The following is a 26837-nucleotide window of genomic DNA, read 5'->3' on the forward strand; positions in this document are numbered from 1 at the left end:
CCTAGCCCTTTAGAGACAAAATGCCTGTCACTCAACCCCACTGTGAGATTCAAAGGTATACCACTTACAACTAGTATGAAATGAGTTTGGCATTAATAATATGAACCATGCTTCTGTCAATAACTGTATTTCATATTTCCTCTTTGAACTACTGTCCTATGAGGCTTGTCCTCTCATCCAAAGCCTTTGGTGCCCTGTCCTTCTATTCTTGATGTGTCTCCCTTTCTCTGAACACCATGCATACAATATCTTGGTCAGGCACTATACTAAGTGCTGGAGATACATAGTTAATTAAGACATAGTCTTTACCCCAAAAGAGCTGACTTTCCAATAGGAGGAAGACAAAGGAATATCAAGGTTTATGAGTGTGTAACTGAAGTATTCAAAGCATGCTGGGTGAGCCCAGAGAAGGGAATGATTACCTCTGCCTGGGGAAGGCTACTCTGAGGAGGCGCCTTATGCTGAGTCTGGGAAGACGGGTAAACCTGTGAAGGCAGAGATAGTATAGTAGCTCATATGGGCCAGGAAGAATATAAGCTTGGGAGATCAGGCAGAGAGGAAGTGAAGCTAAATCCTGGAACAGCAGAGGCTATGTCTGCCCAGATAACCATTACTTGGAGCTACATCCCTCATGAGAAGAAATGGAAAGCAAAGCAGAGGCAGCTTATGAGCAGACTAGAGCTGTAGCCCTGGGCACACTGTGAAGGGTGACTGGACCTCAAGGCACAGGCTAACTAAAGGGAAAGCATCTAAAGAAAGCAAGGAGATTAAGCAGCAAAAGAGAACAACGCTAACAATCTATGGAACCCAGACACAGATTGTGCTCTCATTCTCTTGGCAGACCTCTCCACTCCCCATTGGACACGGTGCCAACCAGTCCTCCAGGTCTAACAGTAGACCCTTCCCTTTGTATCCTAGTTCCAACCTAGCAATGTTCCCAAACCAAACACAGGGTAAGTCCCACTGTGTGTGCCCTTTACACATGCACAAGCTGGATAAGATAAAGAGAGCTTCCCCCCCACCATGTTAAATTCCCATACAATGCATGTTCCAGAATTCATATAGGACTCTTTATTTTTAACCACCCTCACTATCCTCTGGTACTAGAAAATCAATAGCAAGAAGACACTATGCCTTGGGATCATTCTATGCATTATATATAGCATACTGTAGTGTGATCATCCATCTCCCCAGCTAGTGTGGGAACCCCTCAAGGGCAGGGAGTAGCTAATAGTAGGCATTCAATTAAGGGCTGACAAACAAACGAATGAATTGACCCACTGAATTTTTCTCCATAGTTCCAAGCTAGTATAACAGATAGAAAAAAACACCAATTGCTGCTGTTTTTCATTCTAAATGATGACGGTATGAAGGCTACTCAACTGGCTTCTCACAAACACAAAACCCATGATCCTATCTACATAGGCACACAAAGTCATACACCAGAATTAGAGGAGAGCAGTTTTAAATTTAAGTTTTTAAATAAAGTTCTCTATACTCAGAAATTTGCTATGTGAGTATGATAGTGCCAGTTAAGGGTTCACACACACACCCCGGCTTGGAAAGACAGAAACGTTGTAACCCAAAAATATTATGGGGAGAAAACATTTCTGCAAAATTTCAAGAACTCAGTTCAAGCCCCACCACCTCCAAATGAATACACACAGGTTTGAACTGACTGGATCCACTTATATGAGGATTTTTTTTTCAATAAAAGTTATACCAGTGTGCCTGCTTCCCCCCTTCCACCTCTGCCACCCCTGAGACAGCAAGATCAACCCCTCCCCTTCTCCTCCTCTGCCTACTCAATGTGAAGAGACCAGGATGAAGACTTTTATGAAGAATAGCAATAAACACATTTTCTCTTTCTTATGATTTTCTTAATAACATTCTTTTCTCTAGCTTATTTTATTGTAAGAATATACATATAACATACAAAATGTGTTAATCAACTGTTCATGTTCTTTGGAAGGCAGTAGGTCAATAGTAGGCTACTTATTAGTAGGTAAGTTTTCAGGGGATCAAAAGTTATATGTGGATTTTCAGCTGGGAGAGGGCACCCTAGCCTCCATGTTGTTCAAGGGTCAACTGTATAAATATGCAGTGTCCTTAATAGGGCTGAAATAAAATAGGGAAAAATTGAAGAGAAATTTTTCTTTAAAAAGAAAAAAAAAGGCCACATTGTTAAATCTAAAAGTAAATAGCCATTTACATTAAAGTCTACCACTCTGGGCAGGTAATCCGTCGGCAAGTTTGAGCTTGGGCTCTTGAGGCATGCTTGAGAACATGTAATCTCCCAAAGCAGCCAGGTTGTGCCCTGCTCCTAAGCTCTCTCCAGCGGTTGTCCTCTAGTGCCCAGATTACAAATGCTATGCTTGGTGCAGAAGAGTTGTGACTGCACTGACTAAAAACAATAATGATAAGATTTGTGTAGAGAAATGCAAACGCGCAGAAGTCCAGATTGAGAGTTAGTGAGCAAAGAAACTTGAAAGTCAGCCCCTCCTCTCCTGCAGTGTGAGGTTTGGGGGACAGGAGAGGAGGGGGTCTTCTCTTGGTGAGAAGAAGAAGAAATTACAGAGAGCTACCCTTTCTGGAATCCATAGAGGGTCTGGCCTTTTATTCCCAGGCCGAAGCCCTACACCGGGGGCCCGGGTTTTGTCATGGGCACCTCCCTGCTGCCCTGGCCCTGCTGCTCCACATGAGCAGAGAGAGACAGGAGGCAGGCCCCTCTGACACCTACTTAACCAAGGCAGATGGAGAGGAGAGCGCGTGGGATGCCTTTACTTCCCCCTCAGGAGGCGCCCAGCAGGAGCCCACAGAGCCAGCGGCTCCAAAATCGGATTTCCAAACATCCTCCCACCCCAGAACAGGCCTTACCCCTCTGGCAGGAGGAAACAGAGCATTAAGCAAGTGTGGCTCTGGTGTACGAGGGGGTTTTAGAAGACCTGAAGAAGCCTTCTTACAGGATTCTGCACTTTTTTCGAACCTCAACAGAAGTGGCCAAGTTGCGAAAGTTATTCATTCACTGACCCAAAGGGGGCAAGGGTGTTACTCTAAGGAGGACACAATCCGTGTCTGCAAGACGTCCTGAGCTACAGACACATACTTTATTAATAATCTTACATACACAAAATGTCCAAGAGAAAGCCCAACAGGCTAATTTCTGACAGCTCCAGATAACAGCAGGAGGAACTGAAGTCACGCTGACTCTCCAGCTTCCACTTACTACTCAAAAGCAATGGTCCCTTTCCCACCCAAGGGATGTGACACAAATAAATAAATACAATTATCTGCAGAACTTAAAGTGCAAGAGCAACACTGTGAAGTCCTTCTCCTCAAGTGCAGTGACTTGTGGGAAACAGATAGGAAAATAAAAAGAACAGCTGGAAAATTTAATTACAGAACCACGCAAAAGCTGACACGGTTTCACAGGATGAGCCAACAGCCCAAGCCACTCTCCCTTACCTTAAGATACAGAAGCAGCTCTTCGCTCCTGAAGATAAGCGGCAGAACCCGAATCTCTGTTTGCTGTCAATGTCAGTGAGCACGAACGTGAAGTTCTGGCCAACTTGGCTAACTGTGAGGCTGCGGCAAAGACAGAACAAAGTGGAAAATGAATGTGCAGTAAGTTTCTTGATAAAGTATCTAATCACAACAAGTCGTTGAACCGGTAACATTTCCTCTCTCGGTGGAACTCTTTATAAATGAACTTAAAATTTACACACTTCAAGGAAACAGACTGTGAGTTGGTTAAAAAAATAAAAGAAGAAGAAGAAAATAGAGCCCGCAGCCCATTGTGTGACCACCTTAGAAATCACAATCTTCAGGGCTATCATGCTTTCCCCTTACTGAGCTCAGGCTCTGAGGCGGGTCTGTTAATCAGCCCCTCAAACCTGAAAGGTGCATCCTATTAACCTCATTTTATAGATGAAGAAATATCTAGAGGGGCACTGCCTAAGCTGGATTTTAAGCCTCACTCTGACTCCAAAGGCCACTCCACCAGCTTGCCGTTAACAATGCCTACCTGGTATCTCCTGTGGCTCAGAAAACAGTAATTACAACAGAATTTAGGTGTCTACTATGTGGCCAGACAAAAGTTAGACACTTGATACATATCATCTCATTCGCTCTCACAACCACCATGAAATTTAGGTGATGTTCCCAGTCTACACAAAAGGAAACTAAAAAACAGAATAGGTGATAACTGAATCAAGTTCACAGAGCTACTAAGGGGAGAAGCTAAAATTGAAATTGGAAAGAAAAGATGGCAAAGTTAGGTGTTACTTTCCTAAATTCCTGTATTTTTCACAATTTCTGAACTTGTGAGGAACATATTTCATATTTTAGAGGATAGAAATACCAAAATGTCTAGCATTGCGAGGTGCTTTCTAAGAAATGGAAACAATGTTTTTTAAAAAGACAATTTTTAAAAAGCTAAAAATTCCTGTATCAATATGAAAATATATAAACCACACATAAATGTAATCTATAACTTAAAAATATCTATTTTTAAATTAAAAGGCATATTACTAATTAGATTAATCCAGAAACTTTTTTGGATGTTACAGAATGTTTTAAAAACCTCTTTTTACCAGTTAGCTTGGATTCTATTTCTTTTTAAAAATTTAACCATTCCAAATTCTATTATATAATGTAAATTTATACTAACAAAATATTTTAGAATTTGACATTGAATTATTTAAAGGGACTCATACTGTATTTTTACGAAGTATAGTCAAATTGATAAAATACTCAAATTGGTAAAATACTCAAATCTATGCTATCATCTATCAATTACTTTATAAATTGTCAGTAGAAATGAAAAATCACAGTTTACCAGGCCTTTTCCAAAGGCAGAATTCTCATCAAGTCTTTGGATATGATACGAATTAAGTTTTCAAATATAGGGTAGACTTTCTTTTAAAACTCTGTTATACAGGCAGGCCACATAGAAAATTAAAAGGATTTTCAAGGTATCCCAATATAAAAGTCAGTGGACCCTGCCTGCATGTCATATTTAAGCAAACAACTCCATCCCTTGGAGAAAGGTTAGAGAGTACAAGAAAATAATTCAGAAAGAAAAGAAAGTGTTCCACTCTCCTTATTTAACTAGGAAGGTGAACAAAAACAAGGTGGCAATTTAAAAGCAACGTGGTACTAAAGCAGGTGTGAGTAATGCTATCCCTTCACCTTACTCAGCCAGGAGAAGGAACACATTTCTATAAAAGTTATAGAGCTGTCAAGGGGACACCAAACGCTACCTTCTTATGGTTGTTATGTTTTATCTATAAAGCTTGGATACTGTGTTACTATGGTGATTTAATACTATGTTTTAAAGGGGGATTATATGATTAATTTTAACAAGGTTGAGAACTGAAGATGTGTGAGAAACAGGATTCTAGCTCACATAATTAAAGTGACTGGGGAGAAAAGTGGGGCCTCAGTGGGGGAAGGGAAACCCTGTTTTATTAAAATATTTAAAGCAACAGGTCTGGATGATTGTAAGTTACAAATAAGGTCATGCTTTTGTGAAATATTCCTATGTGATCATACAAAATATGATTGTTCATTTTTTAATTCAGGGTTTTTCACTTGTAGAATGCTTAAAATGAATACTCTCTAAATAGCATCCTACAAGGGAAGGGTATTGATAGGACTGGATGAAAAAAAAAACATCTAGAATCTCTAGTAAAAGGACACAGAATGAACATGACTTGACTTCTGAGTGAATTGGGTGTCATTAATTTCCTACTATTTTTTCACTCCCATTAAAAATGCTGAAAATGTGTTCACCTATGTTGTAGGCTCAAAGAATGAATCATTATTCATTTACTTGGTTCAAATCCCAACTCAATCACTTGCTAAATGGGCCTTAATTTAGCAAGTTACTTAAAACCTCTAAGCACCTCAGTTTCTTCACCTGGAATAACAATGAAAAACTACCACCCCACCCAAAGGATATTTTGAGAATAAGTGGGATAAGTATTTAGTATAAAGGCCAGTCCATAGCAGGAACAATTAATAAAAGGGATGCAAGCTGTTACCAACCGTGAAAACTAAAGTTCACATTAAAATCATGCATTTGCTTAGAATCTCCCTGATTCACTCAGCTTTATAATACCTGTGAATAGAAGAAATCAGTCCACCTTCTTTCTCTCTTGTCCCTTTCATTTTTTAAGGGTAATCCTTTGGGTAACCAAGTGACTGATGTTTGCATTAAAGTGAAAGACTCTTTTTGGGGTGCCACAGCTTAAAAGGAGGCACTTATTCGTAATTAATTCACCTTTTTAATTCTTGGAAGGGTGAAGTACAAGTCATCAAAAGCCCCAAACCAGTAGACTCTAAAATATTTTTTCCTTGGACAATTTCCAGTAAACTAAAAGCCTGGCACAGAGGCTGTCAAACAGAGGTTAATGTGAAGGGTTCTGAATCTCTGAGGAATTCATCCTTCTCTTTCTCTACTTGCTGAAGTGGTCTATGAGAGTGTTCACTCTTTCTCCATAAAAATGACTTTAGGGAAAGGATCTGCTTCCTTAAAGGCTGCAGTTTTTGTGTTTACCTCCAGGATCAGCATCCTAATTTCCACAGGAATCAAAGATTTCACGATGATGAAAACTAGAAGAAACCTTAGGCACCATCTTGCTTAATTCTCTTGTTTGACAGATAGGAAAACTGAGGCTTAGGGTTTAGTTTTGTTTTGTTTTCCAAAGTAATCAGGGCTAGGACAAAAATCCAAGCCAACTTCTGGTTCAGAGTCCTTCCCTTTCTGTCACTCTGCACTAGACATGATGAAAACCCTCCCTGAGAAGCTTTCAAACTCAGTTTAAGGAACTAAGGTATGTGAGAAATTCAGACAGTTGTCTTAGCAAACAAACTATACTTTCCACTAAGCTACAGAAACCAAACTTGAGTATCTCCAGAAACAAACCCAGCAGACCAGGGCCAAGACCAGCCTTAGCTATGCTTCCAGTGCCTAGGTTAATATGGAAAACAAGGGAGAAAAGCACCAAGTATTCAAACCACAGATTTTAACTTTCATGCTGCCTTTCAAATGCCTGCCACCCAAGCAAGGCTTCTTCAGCAGCATTTTGCTTAATCTTGAAGTTGTTTACAGGCCCAGTGTACAAATGGTACGAAGCATGTGGATGGACAGTTTGATTCCAGTCTTCCAGTGAGAAATGAAATTTTACATATGGGCCTCACTTTTAGTTTAGTTATCCATTTTGCAAATTGAGCTACAACTACACTGGGTACTGTAACAAGTGTTGGATATACAACATTGAATAATATAGACAGGGCCCCTGCCCTTATAGAGCTTACTGTCTAGTTGAAGAGGAATAATAAACAAGTATACCACAAAACATGCAGCTTGTAATAGCATTATTACAAAACCAGAGAAGGAACAAAAAAGAAAATGGAAGAGAAAGAAAGGCCTTACTGATGTGGTCAGAAGAAGCTTCTCAAGGATGGCAACAATATTGACCTAAAGGATGAGATGGAGCAGCCACTCAAGGAACAGAAGACTGGGTGTTTCAGGCAGAGAAAAGAGCTGTGTAAAGATTATGGGGGCTGGAAAAAGTCAGGCCTGGATCAAGGAACTGAAAAGAGACCAGTAGTGTTAAAGCACGGGAGAGAAGGGGGAAAGTGGCATTACATGAAGTTGCTAGATAAAGCAAGCACCAGACCATGCAGAGAGACCCATAGGTCATGGTAAAGAATTAGGATTTTTTTTTTTTTTTTTGGTAAGAGCAATGGAAAGTCATTGAATGGTTTTAATCAAGAGCAAAACAGTCTGGCTTATAGTTTCAAAAGTTTGATCTGACATATGGAGAATGGTTTTTAAAGAAGGCAGAAATAGGAGCAGAGAAAATAATCAGGAGGCTATTGCAGTAGTCCAGGTGAGATTGGATGGTGGCTTCACTCATGTAAGGAAAGCAGAGATGGAGAGGGGTGGCTAGTTCGGGTTATAGCTAGCAGGTATAAATGACAGGCTTGCAGATGGACTGAGAATGGGGGAGCAAAAAGGCAGAATATGACCATTTGATGACAGGAAAGACTAACAAGTGAGGGGCTCCATTTGGGATATGCTAAGTCTGAGAAGGCTGTAAAACACCTAAATGGAGATGACAAGTACGGAGCTGAACGTACCAGTTAGGAAAGCAGAGGAAACGTCTGGATAGAAGCTATAAATTTGGAAGTCATCTATACACAGACGGTATTTAACGCCATGATAAAGACTGAGATCATTTAGTGAGGGAGTTCAGAGAAACAAAAGAAGATCCAGGACTAATTTATAGAAATACGAATTTAGAGGATGGGTAGAGAAGAGACCAAAGCGGAAAAAAAGAAAACAATCAGGCAGAACAAACAGAAGGGAGTGGTCAACTGTACTGATACATCAAGATGAGAAGAGGAAAAAATGGCTATTGAATTGACCAATACAGAGATTTTAGATGACCCTGATAAAAACAGCTCTAGTTTAATGACAGAAGGAGAAGACAGGCTGAGGAGGGCTGAGGAATAAACTGAAGCATCTAGATAACTCTTTCAAAAAAGAGAACCAGACAGCAATTGAGTAGGAATGAAGAGTCAAAGGTGGGGAATGATTCAACAGGGGCAGAGACTTATGATACAGGAGAGAGAAAACGTTAAGGTCTAGACTTGAGATTAGAATCCCAGATATGCTACTCACTAGCCATATGAGCACAGACAAGTTATTATATCTCTCTGATTTCATCTATAAAACCAGAATAACTATACTTTACAGAGTAGTTTTAAGGATTACAAATAATGTATACAAGGTATCTAGCAGATAGTAGATACACAACAAAAAGTTGTTATTAGTATTACACAATTATAAAATTCAAGAGATAGAACTGAAACATTTTGTCACCCTCTGTTTATTATTATTTATTATAGCTTACTAAAAATTACCTGTTGAGCCATCTACTGCAAGGTGCCCTAAGAGCTGCTTCTCCTTTCCCTCAGTGCATATGAGGTGTTTGGCAGGAATCAAGCTTTATCAAACCACCACATCTCATGAGCCTCAAAGCTTCCTTCTATCAACACACTTTACATCTGCCTAAGCCTCAAGTTTCTCACCTTCCTGTTCAAAGATCCAAATGGCAAGAATGACATTGACCAAAATGGTTAGGGACCAACAGTAGGGCACACACTGTGAGATAAACTCACCAGACGATTCTAAGAACAGAGATCTGTCCACTCCTCATCTACAAAGTCAACATAAATCATGACTGTAGAGTTAAAACATATCAAAGCCGAAAGAACAGCAGAGATCTAATCCAATTCCCACATTTTATCCATGAAGAAATGAAGGCCCTCAGCAGAAATGTCACTGGCTTCATAGCACAGAGCAATCAGTGGTAAAACCAAAACTAAAACCTAGATCTCCTGGTTGCTAACCCCAACATTCTGCCCACCAAGGCCCAATTGCTTCATCATTACCTAATGCTATAGAAAATAATCAGCGGGCACAGCTGAACCTATAGTTTAAGCTAAACCAAGGGACTAAGTGGGCCAAATAGACTCTGATTTGGAAAGCACAGCAAGGTGAACACATAGTGGAGAGGTCTGGGAAGGTAAGACACTAAGGCACTAATTGTGTCGCTCTACGTGGGTTTCGTTTTCTTCAGTTATCTAAATTTTCTACTTCTCTACAATAAATATATATTGCTTTTGAAATAAATAAAGTTTGTTTAGTCACTTTATTTACGCTGTGATGAGTGTAAATGCAGGCACTGTGGTATAACAGAAAAATTATGATGGAACTGGGGGTGAAAAAAATGAGTGCTCCAAAAGCAGCTCCACTACTTACTTAAGTCTTGGGACCTTGGGCTAGATATTGAACCTAACTGAGGCTCTGTTTCCTCCTATGTGGCAGGAGGGTAACTGTAAACTTGCTAACGTGTAACAGTTCAGAGCAGGAAAAGAACATAGCACAATGCCTGGCACAAAACAGATACATAACAACATGGTAAGTAGTATCTGAGCCACATTTGCATCTGTGGTTATATCCTGAACCATTAGATGATGCCTCCGCCCCTGAAAAGATTATGTCATTTCATTCCATGCTCCTGTCACTTGTGTGTGCCAGTAAAATTTACTGGGCAAGTTAATGGTAGCTGACTTTCTGGGTTCTGAAAGAGAGTAAGTGCAAACATGGAAAAGGAATAGCTTTTCCATCATCCGATGCATCTCCTGAGTGCCCTGACTAACTGAAGCTGACTGTCAGCTATTGAGTGCAAGCAAGTAGCGACCACAATATGGAATGGTACAAGTGGTTTTTTAAGAGACTGCTTTCATCAATAACAATGAAAAAATTTTGAGAGTGATAAGGAAACTTGGCACTGACACTTCACTACTCCCCTCCACCAAGAGTTTCAAGGACAGTGTAGGGTAGAAATAACTCTGGATTGAGAATAAGAGTATCTGTTCCTTTCCCGGCTCTATAAGTACATAGTTGTAACCATAAGCAAGTCATTTCACCTTTGTGGATCTCGGTTTCCCTTCTGTAAAATGGGAAGTTTGAACCAGATGAATTTCAGCTTTAAAATCCTGCGGTCTTGTTCCCACACATTTTCAAGGCCTCCTGTGGCCAGAGCCCAAGTGCTCATGGTACACATCACCCTCTCCCCAGCAGGCTCCATCTGCTCTGGCTGAACACTCACCAGGCTCACTCAGGGTTTCTCCTCTGCTTTGCTCTTCAGTGCATATGGGGTGTTAGGCTCTCCCTTCCACTTACCCACTTCCTGCCGTCCTGGCAGACTCAACACAAGCCTCCCCCACCATAAGACATTTTCTCTGACCATTTCAGTCTTCTCTAACCTCACTATCCTTTGGATAGATATTGTTTAATATGTCTTTATAATACCTCCTGGACCAGACTAGGAAACACATGGAGGGCTGGGCTTGAAGCCTGATATCATTTCCATATCCTCCACATAACCCAACATAATGCTACACATCCTGAATCTTCCTTTGCCCTTTTGTAAAAAAGATACCACCACCACCAATCTCCTAGAGCTGCTGGAAGAATAAACGAGGCAATAATGTGACAGTGCCCAGCACTTTGACTAGAATCAATTAGGAAATCAAATACTAATTTTCTTCTTTTCCTCCCTCTTTCTGCATTTGGTGACTGAGCTTCCCCACAAGATGGTCTACTGAGAAATGTCTTCATTTGAGAGATGGAAATCTAGGTTGTGCTAGGAGCCTAAGAGGATCTTGGGCAAGTCCCAATTTCTCTGCAGCTTCAATTTTTTTCAAATGAAGATAATGGCACTTGTTCTTATCTCTTATGATAGGAAGATAAAATGAGATAATTCACAAGAAAGCACTTTCTTTTGAAACGCTACCAGCATTATTATTTTTCATAAGTCCTAGTTTCAGAAAGAAAAATCTTAAAACAGCACAAGAGACAGCAAGATGTCAATGTTAACGGGTGATTTGATGATGACTGTGAAAATTCCACTCTTGATATAGACTAGAAATGTCAGAAAGTTGTATTACTGTTCCTTTGGGTAGAAAAGCACAGATATTGAAAAGATTAGGAAGCTTTCTTTTTTGAACACAATCACCTAGGGCATTACTCATTTCCCAGACTGGCATATTTGTAAGTTAAACAATATCATAAACACACCTGGGGGGGCTTTGTGGGCCTCAGAATCTGGGCATATCCATTTGACAGTGCTAACCGCAAACTAATAAAAAAAATTGTGACATTAAAACCTTTCTATCTATTGTAAATAAACTTCATTATCATCATCTCTTCTGCATTAAAAGTATGCCAAGGTTAGAGGTGGGAAACAGAAAAATACAGTCCCCAAAATAAAGTGGGGTGTTTTTTTGTATCAATAAAAGTTAACACCACAGGGTATGTAATATAATACAACGTAAGAAAGAGCTATTGCACATGTCGAGGATTAAAGTATTTTCATAAAGAAACATTTCTGTCCTCAAATCATTTTGTGGGGGGAAAAAATGAAGAACATGATTAGGGAAGGTAACTTGGGAGAAGCATTTTGGAAGAAAAATGTTTCTAACAACAACAAAAGCAGCAGAAATTGATAACAAAAAAAGATTTTAGAATCATCATTTAAGGACTTTGCTTTTCTTCCATTTCAGAATGTAATCCAGACAGGTAGCTAAGTAGAGGGGGATGTGTGGTACAAATGAGATAAAGTGTGTGTGTGTGTGTGTGTGTGTGTGTGTGTGTGTTGAGGGGGGGAGATCTAATCTGTGAATTTCTTCTAATATTAGTTTACAAAGTCAATTAAGGACTACCTATCCAAAAAAGATCACCATTCTAGTAAGAAGTCATGTAAAAATGTATTCTCTTATTTTTTCTTCGTTAAACACCTAACTACATTTTTAAAAACATTTCAGCTTTATTACTTTGTATAAATACGCCCTTGCCATGATTGTAATACATTTTATAAGTAACTGGAGGAGATTTCATGCATCACTAATTCATACATATAAATGTGAAGTTTGCATTAAATATCTCTAAACAAAATCCTATTTCCTTGCTATTTTTAGAAGGAATAGGCTAAAGAAGAGACAAGAGGACTCTCATTACAAAAACTGACCCTTTTAGAATTAAGGATATTCTGTTTTGAGCATCAATCTGCTACTAAAACATCCCTGGTACCAGGATTTTAAAAGGTCTGGAAATACTACAATGGTTGATTGGCTTTAAAAATAACATGTTAGAACCAGGGAGAGCAGTGATTAGAAGTAGCTGGCAACATTCCAGAGTTGCTTTTTAGTACTCTTTTAAACTCCTTTGGCTACCAATTCTCATCTCACACCATTTTTAGGTTTATGCCAAGTGAACCAGGACACTGGTATCACAAAGTGTAGAAAAGATCCAAGCAGCATACTACCCACATACACTCTGAATCACTAAAATTTTTCAGGCCCTGCCTTGTTTGGGTACGCTAAAATATATAATAGAATCTTCCTGAAGATGAACATATTTTATAGCTTTCTTAGAACATATTATGGCATTTATTGCTTACAATGGTATTTTCTACAACCTTTCTGTCAATAAAAGTAGAATTTTTAACAAGAAATGTATCTACAGTTTCATAGTTCAAATTTCCATTAACAGAAAATTGAAGAGACAACAATCAAGTGGACAAATAAATTATTTTAAAAATTAATGCTTCAACTATAATGAGAAACAGTAGACATTTCTTGAAAATAAGATAAAGATGATTATTTTGTCATTTTATTAACATAGTTAATAAATTACAGTTTTATAAAGTAAAGAAAAAAGCTCTTCTAAAATTGTTACCATTAACCAGTGGCTTATTAAAAAACAAAGCAAAACCTCAGATTGTTTTAATTATCTTAGAGTTCTTATATTCGTACCTTTCCAAGAAATAGTTTAACATAATGTAAATACTAAAGAAATGTTTAGATGGTTTAGTATTTTTTAATCTAGAAATCTATAAAATGCTAATTTCCCTAGAGATACCATCTTACCCACCTAAACAAAATGTAAAACACTATTTAGTAATATTCTTTTTAAATAGAATACCTTTAACAAGATAGAATACCTTTAACAAGAATACCTTTAACAAGATAACAAGATACACCTTTAAACAAGATAGGTCTATGCTGATTTAAATTGTAAGTTGAAGTCTAGGAAAAACAAAGTCTACATAATACTCAAAAGGCCATCGAGTCATGTAAAATTAATTGTTTAAGCCAAATAAATTCATATTTAAATAAAAATTAAATAGCATTGGATTAAATACCAACCATTCTTAATCACAGTTTAAGTCTGATAACCAAAACCAAAAATTTAATGCCACACAAAATACATCTCACAAACTAACCAATGCAAAGCTCTAAGCTTTAAACTTTTTGATAGTGTCAATAAAATCTCCAGGAAGGGAGAATATTGCAACTCTCCTTGGAACATAAGTGTCTTAAATCACGGTTAAACAGACAGAATGTTAAGAATGGTGTGGTTTTTATTTTCTATAGCAGGTTTATTGACACTTTTTTCTAGTAAAATTTGAAAATCTGACACTACCTGTCCACATAGAAGGGGAAACAAAACTTGGTCAAAGTCTGTAGAACTTCCTGTGGAGAGAAAGAGAGATAATTTATACATCTAATGGGACCAATAAATCTAACATTAACCACAGCACACAATCTAGCAACTTTACCCTAAAGAAAGAGGAGACAGATGAAGAAATATGGGCTTTATCAATTACATGGGAGGAGTACTAGGCAGTCAATCATGAGAAATAATAAACATGATCAAACTTCATTAAAAATGAAAAATTAATCAAGAATCACACATGGGCAAGCAGCAGGAGCCATGCAGGAAAGCTCTGAAGGGAGGGAGGCGGTTGGGTTGCTGAGTGTTAACACCCCTCCAGGGACCATCTCCAGCCTGACCATATGGATCAGAGTGAATAACACCGAGCCACATGGGTTTGGCCTGGCAGGGCCGCTGTTGCTGGCACCGTTTTTGCCTGTTACCTAGGAACAGAGGGGGCCGGGATTAGACAACGCTTCCCAACATCAATAGGCCAAATCACAGCAGAACAGAAAGCCAACTTGAAGATAATTGTCCCTGAACATTGTCAACTACATTTTTTAGAGTTTAAAACTTCATTTACTTACTTTATAAAGAAGTTGCCATTTCTGGCATAAATTTATTTTGGAAGCAAACTGTAACAATTTTAAGTATGCACTATTTCTAGTTAAATATCATTATCATAATGGAACATACTTACCTGCTTGTAATTTACCAAAATCTAAAGCAAACTACCAGTTTAAATACAAACATAGAGGTACATAAAACCAAGAACATTATTCAGGAGAAGGGTATAAATAGTACAGTAACATCTCAAAGATGAATAAAAGACAATCTCTTTACATTAAGCAAAGAATAAATACTGATACGTGAGACACAATATACAGTGGTGTGTGACTTTTCCTAAAAGATAAATTTCACATAGCATACATGTATATAAGTAGTTAATTATTATTTTCTTCGTAGAATTTTCTTTAGCTTGACTTCATTTAACTACAAGCTTCAACAGCCCACAGTTGGTGCTTATCATAAGTTCACAGACCAATGTTATAAATTTTAAAAAAGTATTCCTTTCATGCATTTGATTTGCTTTTTAACTATTTAAAAACCCAACTTCAAGACAAAATGAAGAACATATTTTTCAGTCACTGAGAAGCTGGTTCAAATTAAAACAAACCTGCCCATTGCAAATCCTAATCCAAGTGATAAATTAAAGATCAGTTTACAAATGTAGCACTTTTCTAACCAATAATAATGAATTATCAATGCTAACTGAATTGATGCTTCTCGCTTCATTTATTTTTAAAACCAGTTCTATCATTCAAGAAATAAACCACATCAATCTAATAACCCACTCAATGAAGCAGAAAGCACATTGACTTGCTCTGCCAGAGCATGTTCCGCCTACATAATTCAATTGAGCATATCCTATTTTTTAATATTATCTTGGACTGGTACTACGTATATCACAGCACTGTTAAGGTATGTCATGAAATAGTAAATGAATAGGAAACTAAAAAGTGGAAAAGTAGATGAGGCATTATTTATACATTTTTAATTTTATAATGTAGCATTCAGAAGTCCATGTATATTGTTTTTTAAACTAATCATTTTTAAATAAATTGCGGTAGGTAATAGAGAATCAGAACAAAGGCAATTTCTCAGCACGTAATGTTATTATCAGGCAAATACAGGAAAAGAGATCATATAAAACATTCATTTTAATGTCTGTAGTTTTAATTACAAAATATACTATAATCCATATACACCAAACCCTTATGATTTACACACACAAAAATTCTTTACAAGTTTCATTCCACTTCAAGTTTCAAATAATACCACAAAGCATCCCTTAATTTCACTATATGTACCAGCCATTCTTTAAAACTCACTACCAAGTGCTCACTCATTGCCAATATCAGCTACAAAGACAGCTATCTCTTACCCCTCAAAAGTTACAGGTGCAAAAAGCACTTCTCTACTCTATGCTGGAGTTGCGCTGGCAAAAGGCCTCAAAGATTTTTGAAAGAAAGGACCCCCATGGCTACGAGAAAGCATTGTGCTCTACAGCAGAGTCAAAGAAATCTAATATGCCCAACTTATTACTCCTACAATATAGAAACTACTTACTACTTTCTAATGTCAAGTGTAATAACCACACTTGAACTTGTCTGTCAGATAATATTAGAACAAATATCAAAATACCCAATATAGGCTGAGTGCAACCCACCTCCCATGAGCTTTTCTTTTTACCCAAGAAGGCAGTGATAAGTCTAATTAAGCAATAGGGCAGGGGGAGGGGAAGAGGAAAGAGAATATAGGCAAATGTAGGCACATGTTTGTACATTACAATATGTTTCTTCATGTTTGTGATATTACAAGAGCTTGATATTCCAATTTAAGTCAAACAAGATGGTGGTGTGCTGTCAGAAGAGAAAACAAAAATGAGCATCTACTCTGTTAGGCGTATTCACACATTATCTCAGTCAGAACTGAGACATCTAATTCTTAATTTGGGAAGCAGAGGACAGGAGGAGGGAGGGAAAACAAGCAATGTTCTTGGTAAATAAAAACTGCTGAAATAAACTAATTTTCTTAATACTGATGTTTTCCTTATATATAAACATTCAACTACCTTATCGTCTTTTTCCAAAAGAAAACACAATTATTCAAATATGAAAAGTACCACTCTTCAAGAGAGGTGCCTCTAAAACCCTGACTTAAATATATTTTGAGCATTCTATTTATGGGAGTATCCCACAGTCTTTCAATATTAACTTTACTGGGGAAACAGTCACTAACCCGTTACCAACCCTTTTTTCTCTCTAGAACCTATGTCTTTGGCTAGGGAACTTTCTTTGTACACAGTAATTTTCTTGCTCTCTCCCCCATTTCTCTTGCCTACATGAGCTCTTTTAAACAACCAGCCTCAGTGCATCTTCAGCCACTGCCACATAAATCGGATCTTGGAGATGCAGCACAGCTGATGAAATGTAAATGACCTCATTGCTAAGGCAGGGGGTGGGGAGGATTGTGTGCCAGCTCTCCAGATCAATTCCCAAGTTTATATTTTCACAAATCTTTTTATGTACAGTTTGATTTTTTAACATTTTAATGAGCAAAAAAGTGAATCTATAGTAGCCAGTCACCACAGTTAAAGTGCAGGGCATGAACTAGATCCCAGGAGGGAACCAGTCCACCATGTCACCACTGGCTTTAGGACATTCGCCACCTGGTTCCATGTCCCCAGGTTCCAACTCTTTTCATAATCAAAACACTGCTGACATTATAAACCCCAGACGGGTTTTCTAAAATCCCTCCCAATCAATATATCCAACACATAACTTATTGGAGACAACACTGAGCTCATTGATTAAGGTGAGTTCAGTAGCAAAGTTTTCAAAATAAATGAGACAAGAATACAGCATTCAACCCCTTTGTGTCACCAGACAATTTATGAAATAGGCAATTTCCAAAAGGGCTTTTCTAACAAAATATATGATACTTCGTGTGGGAAGAAACAAGAACAGGAGGCAGGGAGGAAATGTGGTAGAGAGACAGTTGCAAAAACCTTTCAGTTATGCATATACTAAAGGGGAGAGTATAGTAGAAAAGCAACAACATCTACAAAGCTCTGCCTACAAGGAGATACCAAGCCTCAGAGTATGAACCAACATATGAAATTAACACACCTAACGCTGGATACACTTGCAAATGAAATGCAGAAATTAACTCAAGATTCATCTCTGTCTACTTTGGATTCATTTCACTCAATTCAAATTCTCATTTGGTCAGAAGGCCCATCATGGGAATTTACTCCTATCTGGAGAAAGCGGATTATGTTCTGCTAACACTGAGCCATTTGCTCAAGAATCTAGTAAAGTTTTAAATTTATATTATCCATTATAGAATCCTATCTGCAAGCAAAACTTCAAAGACTAAATTCAATGAAGTTAACTAAGATTATTAATAATGAGAAGGCTAAACCAATTCACCCTGAATTTGGGGTGCAAGGTGGGGGCATAGGAAATCCTGCAACAGCCATCATTTCAGATGTCAAATACTTTGTTTTCATTGCTTCATTGAAACCTACAAACAAAAATTAGTTTTATTTGGCAGATGAAAACAACTGCCGGTCACACACAGATATACACGCCCCACAAATAAATGCCATCTTAAGATAAAAGCGCAGGCTGATTATAGTGTCCACTGGACTTACAGAATGTTGGGAGATGAGGCATGTTCTCAACAGTTCAAAGGGTGAGGGGGAAGTGTGCATAAAAACATTTAAATAAAAGAAAGGGATAGCTTGAATAAATGAATGTATTTTAAAATATGTAAAGCCACAATTAGCCTCTTTGTGGCTTGCTGAAAGCTGATGTAGCAGTTGATAATTTACTTTTATCCAAAAAAAGAGACTGAAGGAAGGAGAGGAGGGAAGACGGTAGGAGAACATTTCCTGAGTTTCTTATATCTAACTTACTTTTTCATTTCAAAATGTAGGTGTGTGATGAAAAGCTCAGTGGAGCTCAAATTCTAAAATATTTTCTGTTTAAATTTTTTTTAATAGGGTAAGGGAAATGCTGACCTTCTAAGTCCTGCAATAGAGAGCAATGCCACTGACTTGAAAGAAAAGCCTTTGATTGATGATCTTGAAATTCAAGTTGAAAGTTAAAAACAGAACACACATAAAACCAAACATACAAAAAGCTAACAAAATTTCTACTTTAAGCCATTTCAAGTTAAAACCAGGGGCTCCAAGTGAAAGCTAACAAAGGTTTTAAATGCTTATGATTAAGAAGGGTAAAGCAGTTGTTCTTGGAAGCTTAATTAGCACCAAGTACAAGAATGTTGATCAGAAGTTCCCTAATGTGAAAACAGGAAATAAAATTTTTCTCCTTCACTTTAAGAGTCAAACCTAAGATCCACACTGTAATTACAACCAAATTTTTATTTTTTCAGTGAGAAAAAGAAGCTCTGAATAAAGGATTTTACAGAAAGGCCTTTCAACACCCAAACATAAAAGCCGGGTCAAGTTTCTAACAGCACTGCTCAAACGCTGCAGAGTCTGCTTCCTTTCTTTGGTACATTTCAATATTTACCCCTAGTTTACTTTTTATAAACTTTAGTTAATTTTGGGTCATACATATAATTATGCTGATTTGTTTAATATCTAATATACAGAATCAATGTTGTAATTCCAAGATTAAATTATAATAAAGAAATTCATCATACTCTATGAATATGTAGCATATATACTTTAAGTGCAGAAAAGGAAGGCTTTCAGCAACGGAAGAGCCACTTCTAAAACTACTTTTAAGTATAAATCTTCATGACCTTTGAAATCCAAAGTAAAAATACTGGATCTTATTTAAAAACTTTTTAAGATAACAAAGTTACTTTATCCTTTTGCATCCTTCCCTCTCTTCAAAAACTTCTTACCTAAAACAAAGTTGTTCATAACCATACTTAGTATTATATAACATCCTCTTTTCCAAGATTTCCCCATAGTAACTTTAAACCTTACAGCAAAGTGGTTGGACATGAGAGAGCTATGCTTATAAGGTCAATGTTAAATGCCAATAAAATTCTTAACACTTGTTTCCAATACTGCACTTCCAAAATGAAGAAATGATTTGGTTACGACCTCTTACAATTGGTATTTGGTGGCATCAGTAATGTAATTCCTTGGACTCAATAGTAGTAATCTGAAATATTGTCTTGTTCATTTCCTTACGTATTTTAATTCCTATTATCTGAACATTTATGTGATCAATATTTCTAAAAAGAAGGGGGGGACAGGGGACACAAGTCAGCACACAGCAAAGGAATAGGGTCCCAACAGTAAAACTGCAAACATGATTTCACTGAAGCAGCAGCTTGCCCTCAGGATGATACTATTAAAAAAGAAAAGAAAAAAAAAAAAGAGCACTGATAGAAATACTATTTTGTAAGCATATTAAAAGCTGTCAGCTTTTAAATATTTTAAATGCACACAAAAATGTGCACAGATGGGCAACTTTTCTGCTCACATTAGTCTAGAAAAAAAAAAATCTTTCATTATCAAGCTCAAAGTCCTTGAATTTTTTAAACTTAATTGTGCCTCTATTTCTTAGAATTCACACCCCAAGGCCAAAGCTTTCCTGCCACCAGTCCTTCAAATCTGACTTGGACATTACACGGGAGGAGGCTCCAAGCCTCCCCGAGGTCTCACTCCTTTTACAACACACGAAAAAGCAGTCGATAATGGGCCCATGCTGAATTCACTGCTCTCCACGTCTCCTCTTGGGACACAAGCCTAGCAGATGTGATAAAAACTGTGTCAGAGAAGTGGCTCTAGTTTGTGCCTTAATGACAACTTAAACCTCTAAACCAATACAACCAAAGGACTAACAGAACTGGCTGTTACCTCTCTCTCCTGCCAATCTTCGAATATCTCTGAACTAAATTAGCACCTCTACCCACAACTTCCCCTGCCACCCCACAAAATCCATTCTAATTTTAAAAGATAAATGAATTCAGCAAACACATCGGTGGCATAAGTGTCTGGGCGCTGTGTGTGTATGTGTGCGCGCGCTCGCGCGTCCTATAATTAAGCCCTAACACACATTTCATGTAGTTTATATTTTTCTCAAGGTATGATTGAGCATTCAGATGTCTTAAAGGACTGCCTGGTAAATTCCCTCTGATCATCGCCCCGGCAACCATATTAACACATACAACTGGTAGACTTATGGTTTCCAAAAAGCACCTAAAGGTCTAAAAATTATTTTAGAAAGAAAAGCGGTATTCTGAGTTACCGAAACATTCTAATTATTAAAATTTATACAGGAGAATGTTTTAAACAGTAGGTGACTATACTTTTCTTTTAACTTGTAAGAACTCTTTGTCTTACCTAATGACATGGTACCAAAAAATAGATTTAAATGTGTACTTCTGATAACATTTTCTAAATTCTATAATTCAGCCTTCAGATGATAGGTCTTTTTACCCAGTATCTTGAAAGCCTATTCAGTCACAATTGCATACCCACTTAATCAGCAATCATTGTTCTGGGATGCAGGACTTTGTTGTCAAGACAAGCACCAAAACCTTAAAAAAAAATTTTTTCAGAACTGGCATAAGAAAAAAGTGATCTTTGTCAGACAAGGACAAATTTATGCAAATCTTTTATAAACATTCACAAACATTTATTTAGCTTTTGAAATGTTGGCCTCATTTGAGAGCATGAAAATGAGGGGGAAGTAGGAAAACGCAAAGGACAGCTTAGAAGCTGGCACGCTACATAAATATTCAGAAGGAAGATTATAGGATTCATGTTAGGCTGTCTTAGGCTTCTCCAAAGTCCACACAGAATAGCAAAGAACAAAACTAACGAGAAGTACAGCAGATGTTAGACAATGCATCAGCCTCTTTTCCTCTCTCACTTAGCTATACTTGGACGCTTTTATATTTTCTTTCAATATGGTTAGGTCATTCAAGGATTCTCCTATAGACTCTGTATTGTGGCTACAGATCTATAAGCTGAAGGTCTGTCAGCTTTCCAAAAGTTTCCAATGAAAAGGCATTATGCAAATTCTACCTCTCTTACCCTCTTTCAGGGGGGAAAAAAGCCTCCAGTATGCAGTCATCAGAGTATTGGAAGCCCCAGCCTTCATTTCTGTATAGCTGTGTTTGCCTCAGGGCCACGCTGCTTGTTTTGACAGTGGATCCCCCTAGATAGTTGGGATTAGTCGAGCTTGTTTAGATAAACTTGAAATCAAGGCCTTCTCTAGGTAGACAGCTAGATGTAGCTACCGAGTTTCCAGCTGCCTCTTCCTTTCATCCCAAAACAACTGCAGATTCACAGCAGCTATCACAGCCACAGGCTATGTCACATACATAAGTACAAAATTAAAGGCTGCTAAAAGAAGCCTTTGTAAGTCTTAGTGCTAAAATAAGGAATCTGTACTGCTTGGTTTATACAAATTATTCTAGCACTACCAGTATGGAGCTGAAACATCAGTTAACAAGGCCTATTAATCAAGGTTCCTAGCTTCTTCTCATAGACAGGATCATAGTTTGGTAATATGCCTAACCTTCTGCTTATTAGCTCTTGTATGAGAATAATAGCTTAAAATGTTGAAAAGGAAACAATAGGCTTTATTTATCCAATGGCAGCGGATGTTATACACCATCAATAAACACCGTGAACAGAATATGAAAATCAAATGTAAATATCAAATCCGCTTTTGAGAATTATTTAGCAATTGATTAGACAGGGTCTCACTCAGTAGTCATCTCCAATTCCAGAACCATTTGAAATTAACTTTTATTTCCTACAAGTTGCAGATTCTGATAGAAAGATATAAAAGGAATTAAGATTGAAGAAATTTTATACTCAGAACAGATTGATGACATCTCATTACAAAGACAGCAGGTCATATAAAACACTATTGAAATAAAAAATTACAGAATTCAAAAAGTTTTCTAAAATCTAACGCTCAAGGATTTTAATATTTTGCAACTAGAAAAAAAAAGTCTCTTCAGAGGGCCAAACACTCCCATGTGTTTGGTTTTATTTTGTATATCTTGTTCCAACATAGCATGCTAGTGTTTACCTGAGGCTGCCTGGGATAAACTAAACACAACAATGGTACCAGAATAGGTTCAAACACTTTCCAGAACTATTCTGCGATACCACGTAGTACAGAAGTCCTTTTGCCCTCTGACTGTACTGTCAAGTCGTACAAGGCAGTTTTCAATCAAACAAGCGCACATATCACCACTGGAAATGTGTTCTCAGGATTCAACAGGTAAGTCGTTATTTAAACGAAAAGCCCTAAGACATTCAAGACATTCTGGAATTACAGACATCAATTGAGCTTTTCCTATGAAATTTTGGGTTCCTTTCATATACAACTTACAACCTGAAGAATGAGTGAGCACACTGTCTCTCCAAAGGGCCAAATTGTAAATATTTTAGGTTTTGCAAGCCACTTAAGGTCTCTATCATATATTCTTCTCTATTTTTTTTTTACAACCCTTAAAAAGAGTAAAAAATCATCTTACCTCAGAGGCCATACCAAAAACAGCCCCAGGCAGGACGTGGCCAACTGGCTGTAGTTTACCAACCCTGATCTAGAGTGCTAAGGGACCTAGTCAAACAACGTAACCCAAACAAACTCATTAATACCCAAAAACTCAAATTCAAAAATTCCTAGAAGGTAAAATGCCAATGCCAATCATGCTGGTTCTTCGGTGATCCAACAATTCACATGTGATTGTTGCTAAACAGCCAAATGCCTACTGCAAACAAACATGCTCTTGCTTTTTTCAGAAAATTTTTTAAAGTGCAAAGGATTTAAAATGAAACACATTTCTACTACCCAGAATTCACAACTGTTTTGTGGCATGGACTCCTCATAGAAACAATTCCTTCTCAGATTAATTCACTTCTACAGGTAAGGTCCAGGGTTTTTTTTGATAGATAAATGAATTCACACTCTCTGGATTATTGAGAACTCTTCAATTTGAGATTGTTTTGCTTGTAATATTTTTAAAAGCAGTAATAAAGGAGGAGAAAGCCCTTCCTGGTGCTGTACTCAAACACGTCACTTGTCCACCATTGTTCCATTAGATGAAGAACATAAAAGGGCCTCCTCTTGCCTCTCTCACTACTTGATATCAACTCCTTTCCCTTAAACGTGTTTCCCAAAACCATCTTCTTCCTTTTCTCTCTGCATCCTCCTCTATTAATAGTTTACCTACACTTGAGTTTCAATTATCAGCACTAGGTAAGTGACTCTCAAATTCACATCTTCACTTCAGAACCACCTTTCCAGCTCCAGGCTCCTATTCCAACTGCCTGCTGGACATTTCTGCAGGCACTTCAAGCTCAATGTGTCTAAAATCCGGACCCGTCATCTAGGTTATCGGTACACTGCCGCTTGCTAATCCCTTTCACCTCATCGAAACAAGAAAGAAACTCAGACCACCACTAATACTTGCTGGGAGACTGAGGATCTGTTTACGTGACTTAGATTCAAATATCTGTCACTATTGTTCAATTTCAAGATAACCCTCTGAAGAAAAGTTTCTGATTGCTTAAAATCTTTCCAAGTGTTAGCAAAAAAAGCAAGGGACAAGGAAGCCCCTGAAATCAAGTACTATATTTCTAAAGTCATTTTAGAAAACTGACATATTTCCCTAAGCAAGATAATATATTTAGTACCAGACAATGTGCTAGAGGCCAGGGATAAAGCAGTGACCAAGCAAGATATGGTCCCTGTACCACATGGAGCTTACACTCTCCTTGGAAAGACAGATGCTATAAAAAAGAACATATGGATACCTAACTCAAACTGCCACAGGAACTGCAAAGGAACAGAGTGCTGTAGACAAAATGGCAGGGGCCTGAATTTAGATGAAAGGGGCAAAAAAGGCCTTCAGGGAAGTGACACTTTGAGCTAAGACCTGAGTAACCAACAGGTATTCACCAGGCAAAGATTGGGAGAAGAAGAGGAAGAGGGAAGCAAAAGTAATAACATGATAACAAAAGCCCCTGGCACATTCCAGGAACTTAAAAGCAGCCCAGCATGTTGAAGCAGAGGAGGTGAGAGAGAGAATGGTAGATGAAGCTAGACAGGTTGGCAGGGGCCAAATCATTCAGGACATTATAGGGCAGGTTAAGGAGTCTGGGCTTTATTGTCGTACATTAGAAGTCACTGAAGGGTTTGGATCCTTTTACATCCTGCTTGCAGTTGACTTTCTAAACCCTGCATCTTCCCCCAAGTCTTCCAGACTCCAGGTGGACTCAGAGGCTATTCTCAGTGAGCTTATCACCCCAATGCTGTTCTTACCATTCTAGCAACAAACTTACCATAATCTCAGGGCCCTACATTTCTATAGGAGGGGAGAAAACATCCCAGTGGGTGCCCATCAGGCCTCCGGGGAGGAAGAGGCGCCTTACACAGGAACCTTAATAACCCTGGCAACAGGGAGTGTGGCTGTGGTCAAGGAGAGCAACAAAGGAACTGCAGCCCTTTTGAACAGGACCATCCTAAATCTCTCTTCAAAACCTGCTTCCTTATATCTGGTATTTTTTCCAAGCTCCCAAAGTCCATTTTCCTGTATACAAAGAAAGCACGCGTAACTTTTGATTGCAATATATCATTAAATCTAAGAAGCCAATGATTATAAAACTATTATTTTTAAGTATCACTAGGGGAAAAAAATGCTACAAATAAAATGATATACCACTGACTGTAAGATGCATTCCAATTTCAGAGATGCTAAAATGTGTATCTTGGAATTGAGAAGATATATGTACAGGTGTGTCTTCTCCACTGGACTGAGTTAAGAAAGGTGGGGATTATACCCACTGTCGGTGTTAAGCCGAGTACCTGGCACATAGGAAACATCCAGTGAATGACAGTGCTGAAAAAAATGACTGGATGATAGTCTGGAGAGTTAGAAGGGAAAAAAGTAACATTAACTGAACACTTTCTATTGCCAAGAACTATGCGAACAGTCCACATGCCTTGTTTCACTGTCATAGGAAGCAGTGTGACACGGGTCAATTTAAATTGATCAGAGAATCAAACTTTAAGGTTAATATTTATTCTTGACATAAAAAATGAAAAGAACAGAGAAGACTATTAAAGTTTGCAAAAATGTAATATTAGTCATTTCTGTCAATGGCTTATAATTTATACCTAATTACATTTTTGCCTAATAATATATGAATTAGGCGTATAAAGTAGCTACATTGACTTATATAAGTTTCTTCTGATTATGAAACTAATCTATTCAGCATTTCTCTTGTTCCTCATAGAACAATGGGGGCTTTTCTCAGGGGGCAGGGGGTGGTTAAGTGACAAGTAGAAAGGGACTAATAAAGCAGCTACTATATGTCAGGTCTTGAGCTAGAAGTTTTACATATGCTCAATGATCCTACCAGTAATCTTATACAGATATTATCACCTTCTTATAGATAACATGAACCTTGAGACCTGAGTAAAATTATTTTCAGGTAGATTGGTAAGGTAACTTGCCTAACTATGGAAAAGAGAGGTTCTCAATCTCCAGCCCTGTGTGATTAGCATTCTGTCTCACAGTCACAAACACTCATAGAGCTTGGGCTGTGCAGTAGGAGCCCTCCATGCGGAACAAAGCTGCAGACTTCCTCCCACCTCACTCTGCAACTGCAGCAGTGGAGTGGAAGATTCGTGAGGTTCTGATATAGGGTCTTAGGGCAGGGTAACTTCACATACAAGTTTGCCCAGAACATCCCAGTTATGCCCATGATTTCTGTGTAATTATAGTGTTCCCTTCAGTCTCAAAAGCATATTGGATTGGATACTGTGGTTACCAGAGAGAGGGAAACCATGGCTTGTCTGGAGGTGACAAAAGAATAAACAGCTGTTTTTTCTGCCTTATGTTGGGAAATTGGAGAGTGGTGTTAGAAGAGTTAGTTTTATCACTTGACTCCAGGCTCTTTATCCATAGTAAGAACTTATCTACATTCTAGGCCTTAATACAAGATCAGACATCATCAATTACATGGAAGCATCAAAACCCTCTCTTTTTTTCCCCCCTTATGCTACATCAGAAAACATTCACTGAACTAGACAAATTTCAGGTATTATGCATTATGACTACTTTTCCTGCCAATTCCACAAAGTTAGTACTATGTCTTCATTTTACAGATTTAGAAAATAAGGTGGAAAACATAATGCATTTGCCCAAAGTGATATATCCAAAGTCAACCTCACATAAC

General features: G+C 37.9%; 1 protein-coding gene across 11 annotated transcripts in view; it reads right to left on the reverse strand.

The window, feature by feature from the left end:
- The window catches only part of DENND1A (DENN domain containing 1A), a 499384-nt gene that overhangs the window by 331633 nt on the left and 140914 nt on the right, over nucleotides 1–26837 (reverse strand). For 9 of the 11 annotated variants that reach the window (XM_069476764.1, XM_069476766.1, XM_069476760.1 and 6 more), the window contains 2 exons: nucleotides 14066–14115; nucleotides 3466–3585 (listed from right to left, as the gene is read on the reverse strand). In XM_069476764.1, the coding sequence (XP_069332865.1) occupies nucleotides 3466–3585; nucleotides 14066–14115 (170 nt within the window). The remainder of the gene's footprint in view (nucleotides 1–3465; nucleotides 3586–14065; nucleotides 14116–26837) is intronic. The other 2 variants (XM_069476762.1, XM_069476767.1) reach the window with 1 other exon arrangement.

Source organism: Eulemur rufifrons, chromosome 7 (genome assembly GCF_041146395.1).
Source record: "Eulemur rufifrons isolate Redbay chromosome 7, OSU_ERuf_1, whole genome shotgun sequence".
In the NCBI taxonomy this organism is placed as follows: domain Eukaryota; kingdom Metazoa; phylum Chordata; class Mammalia; order Primates; family Lemuridae; genus Eulemur; species Eulemur rufifrons.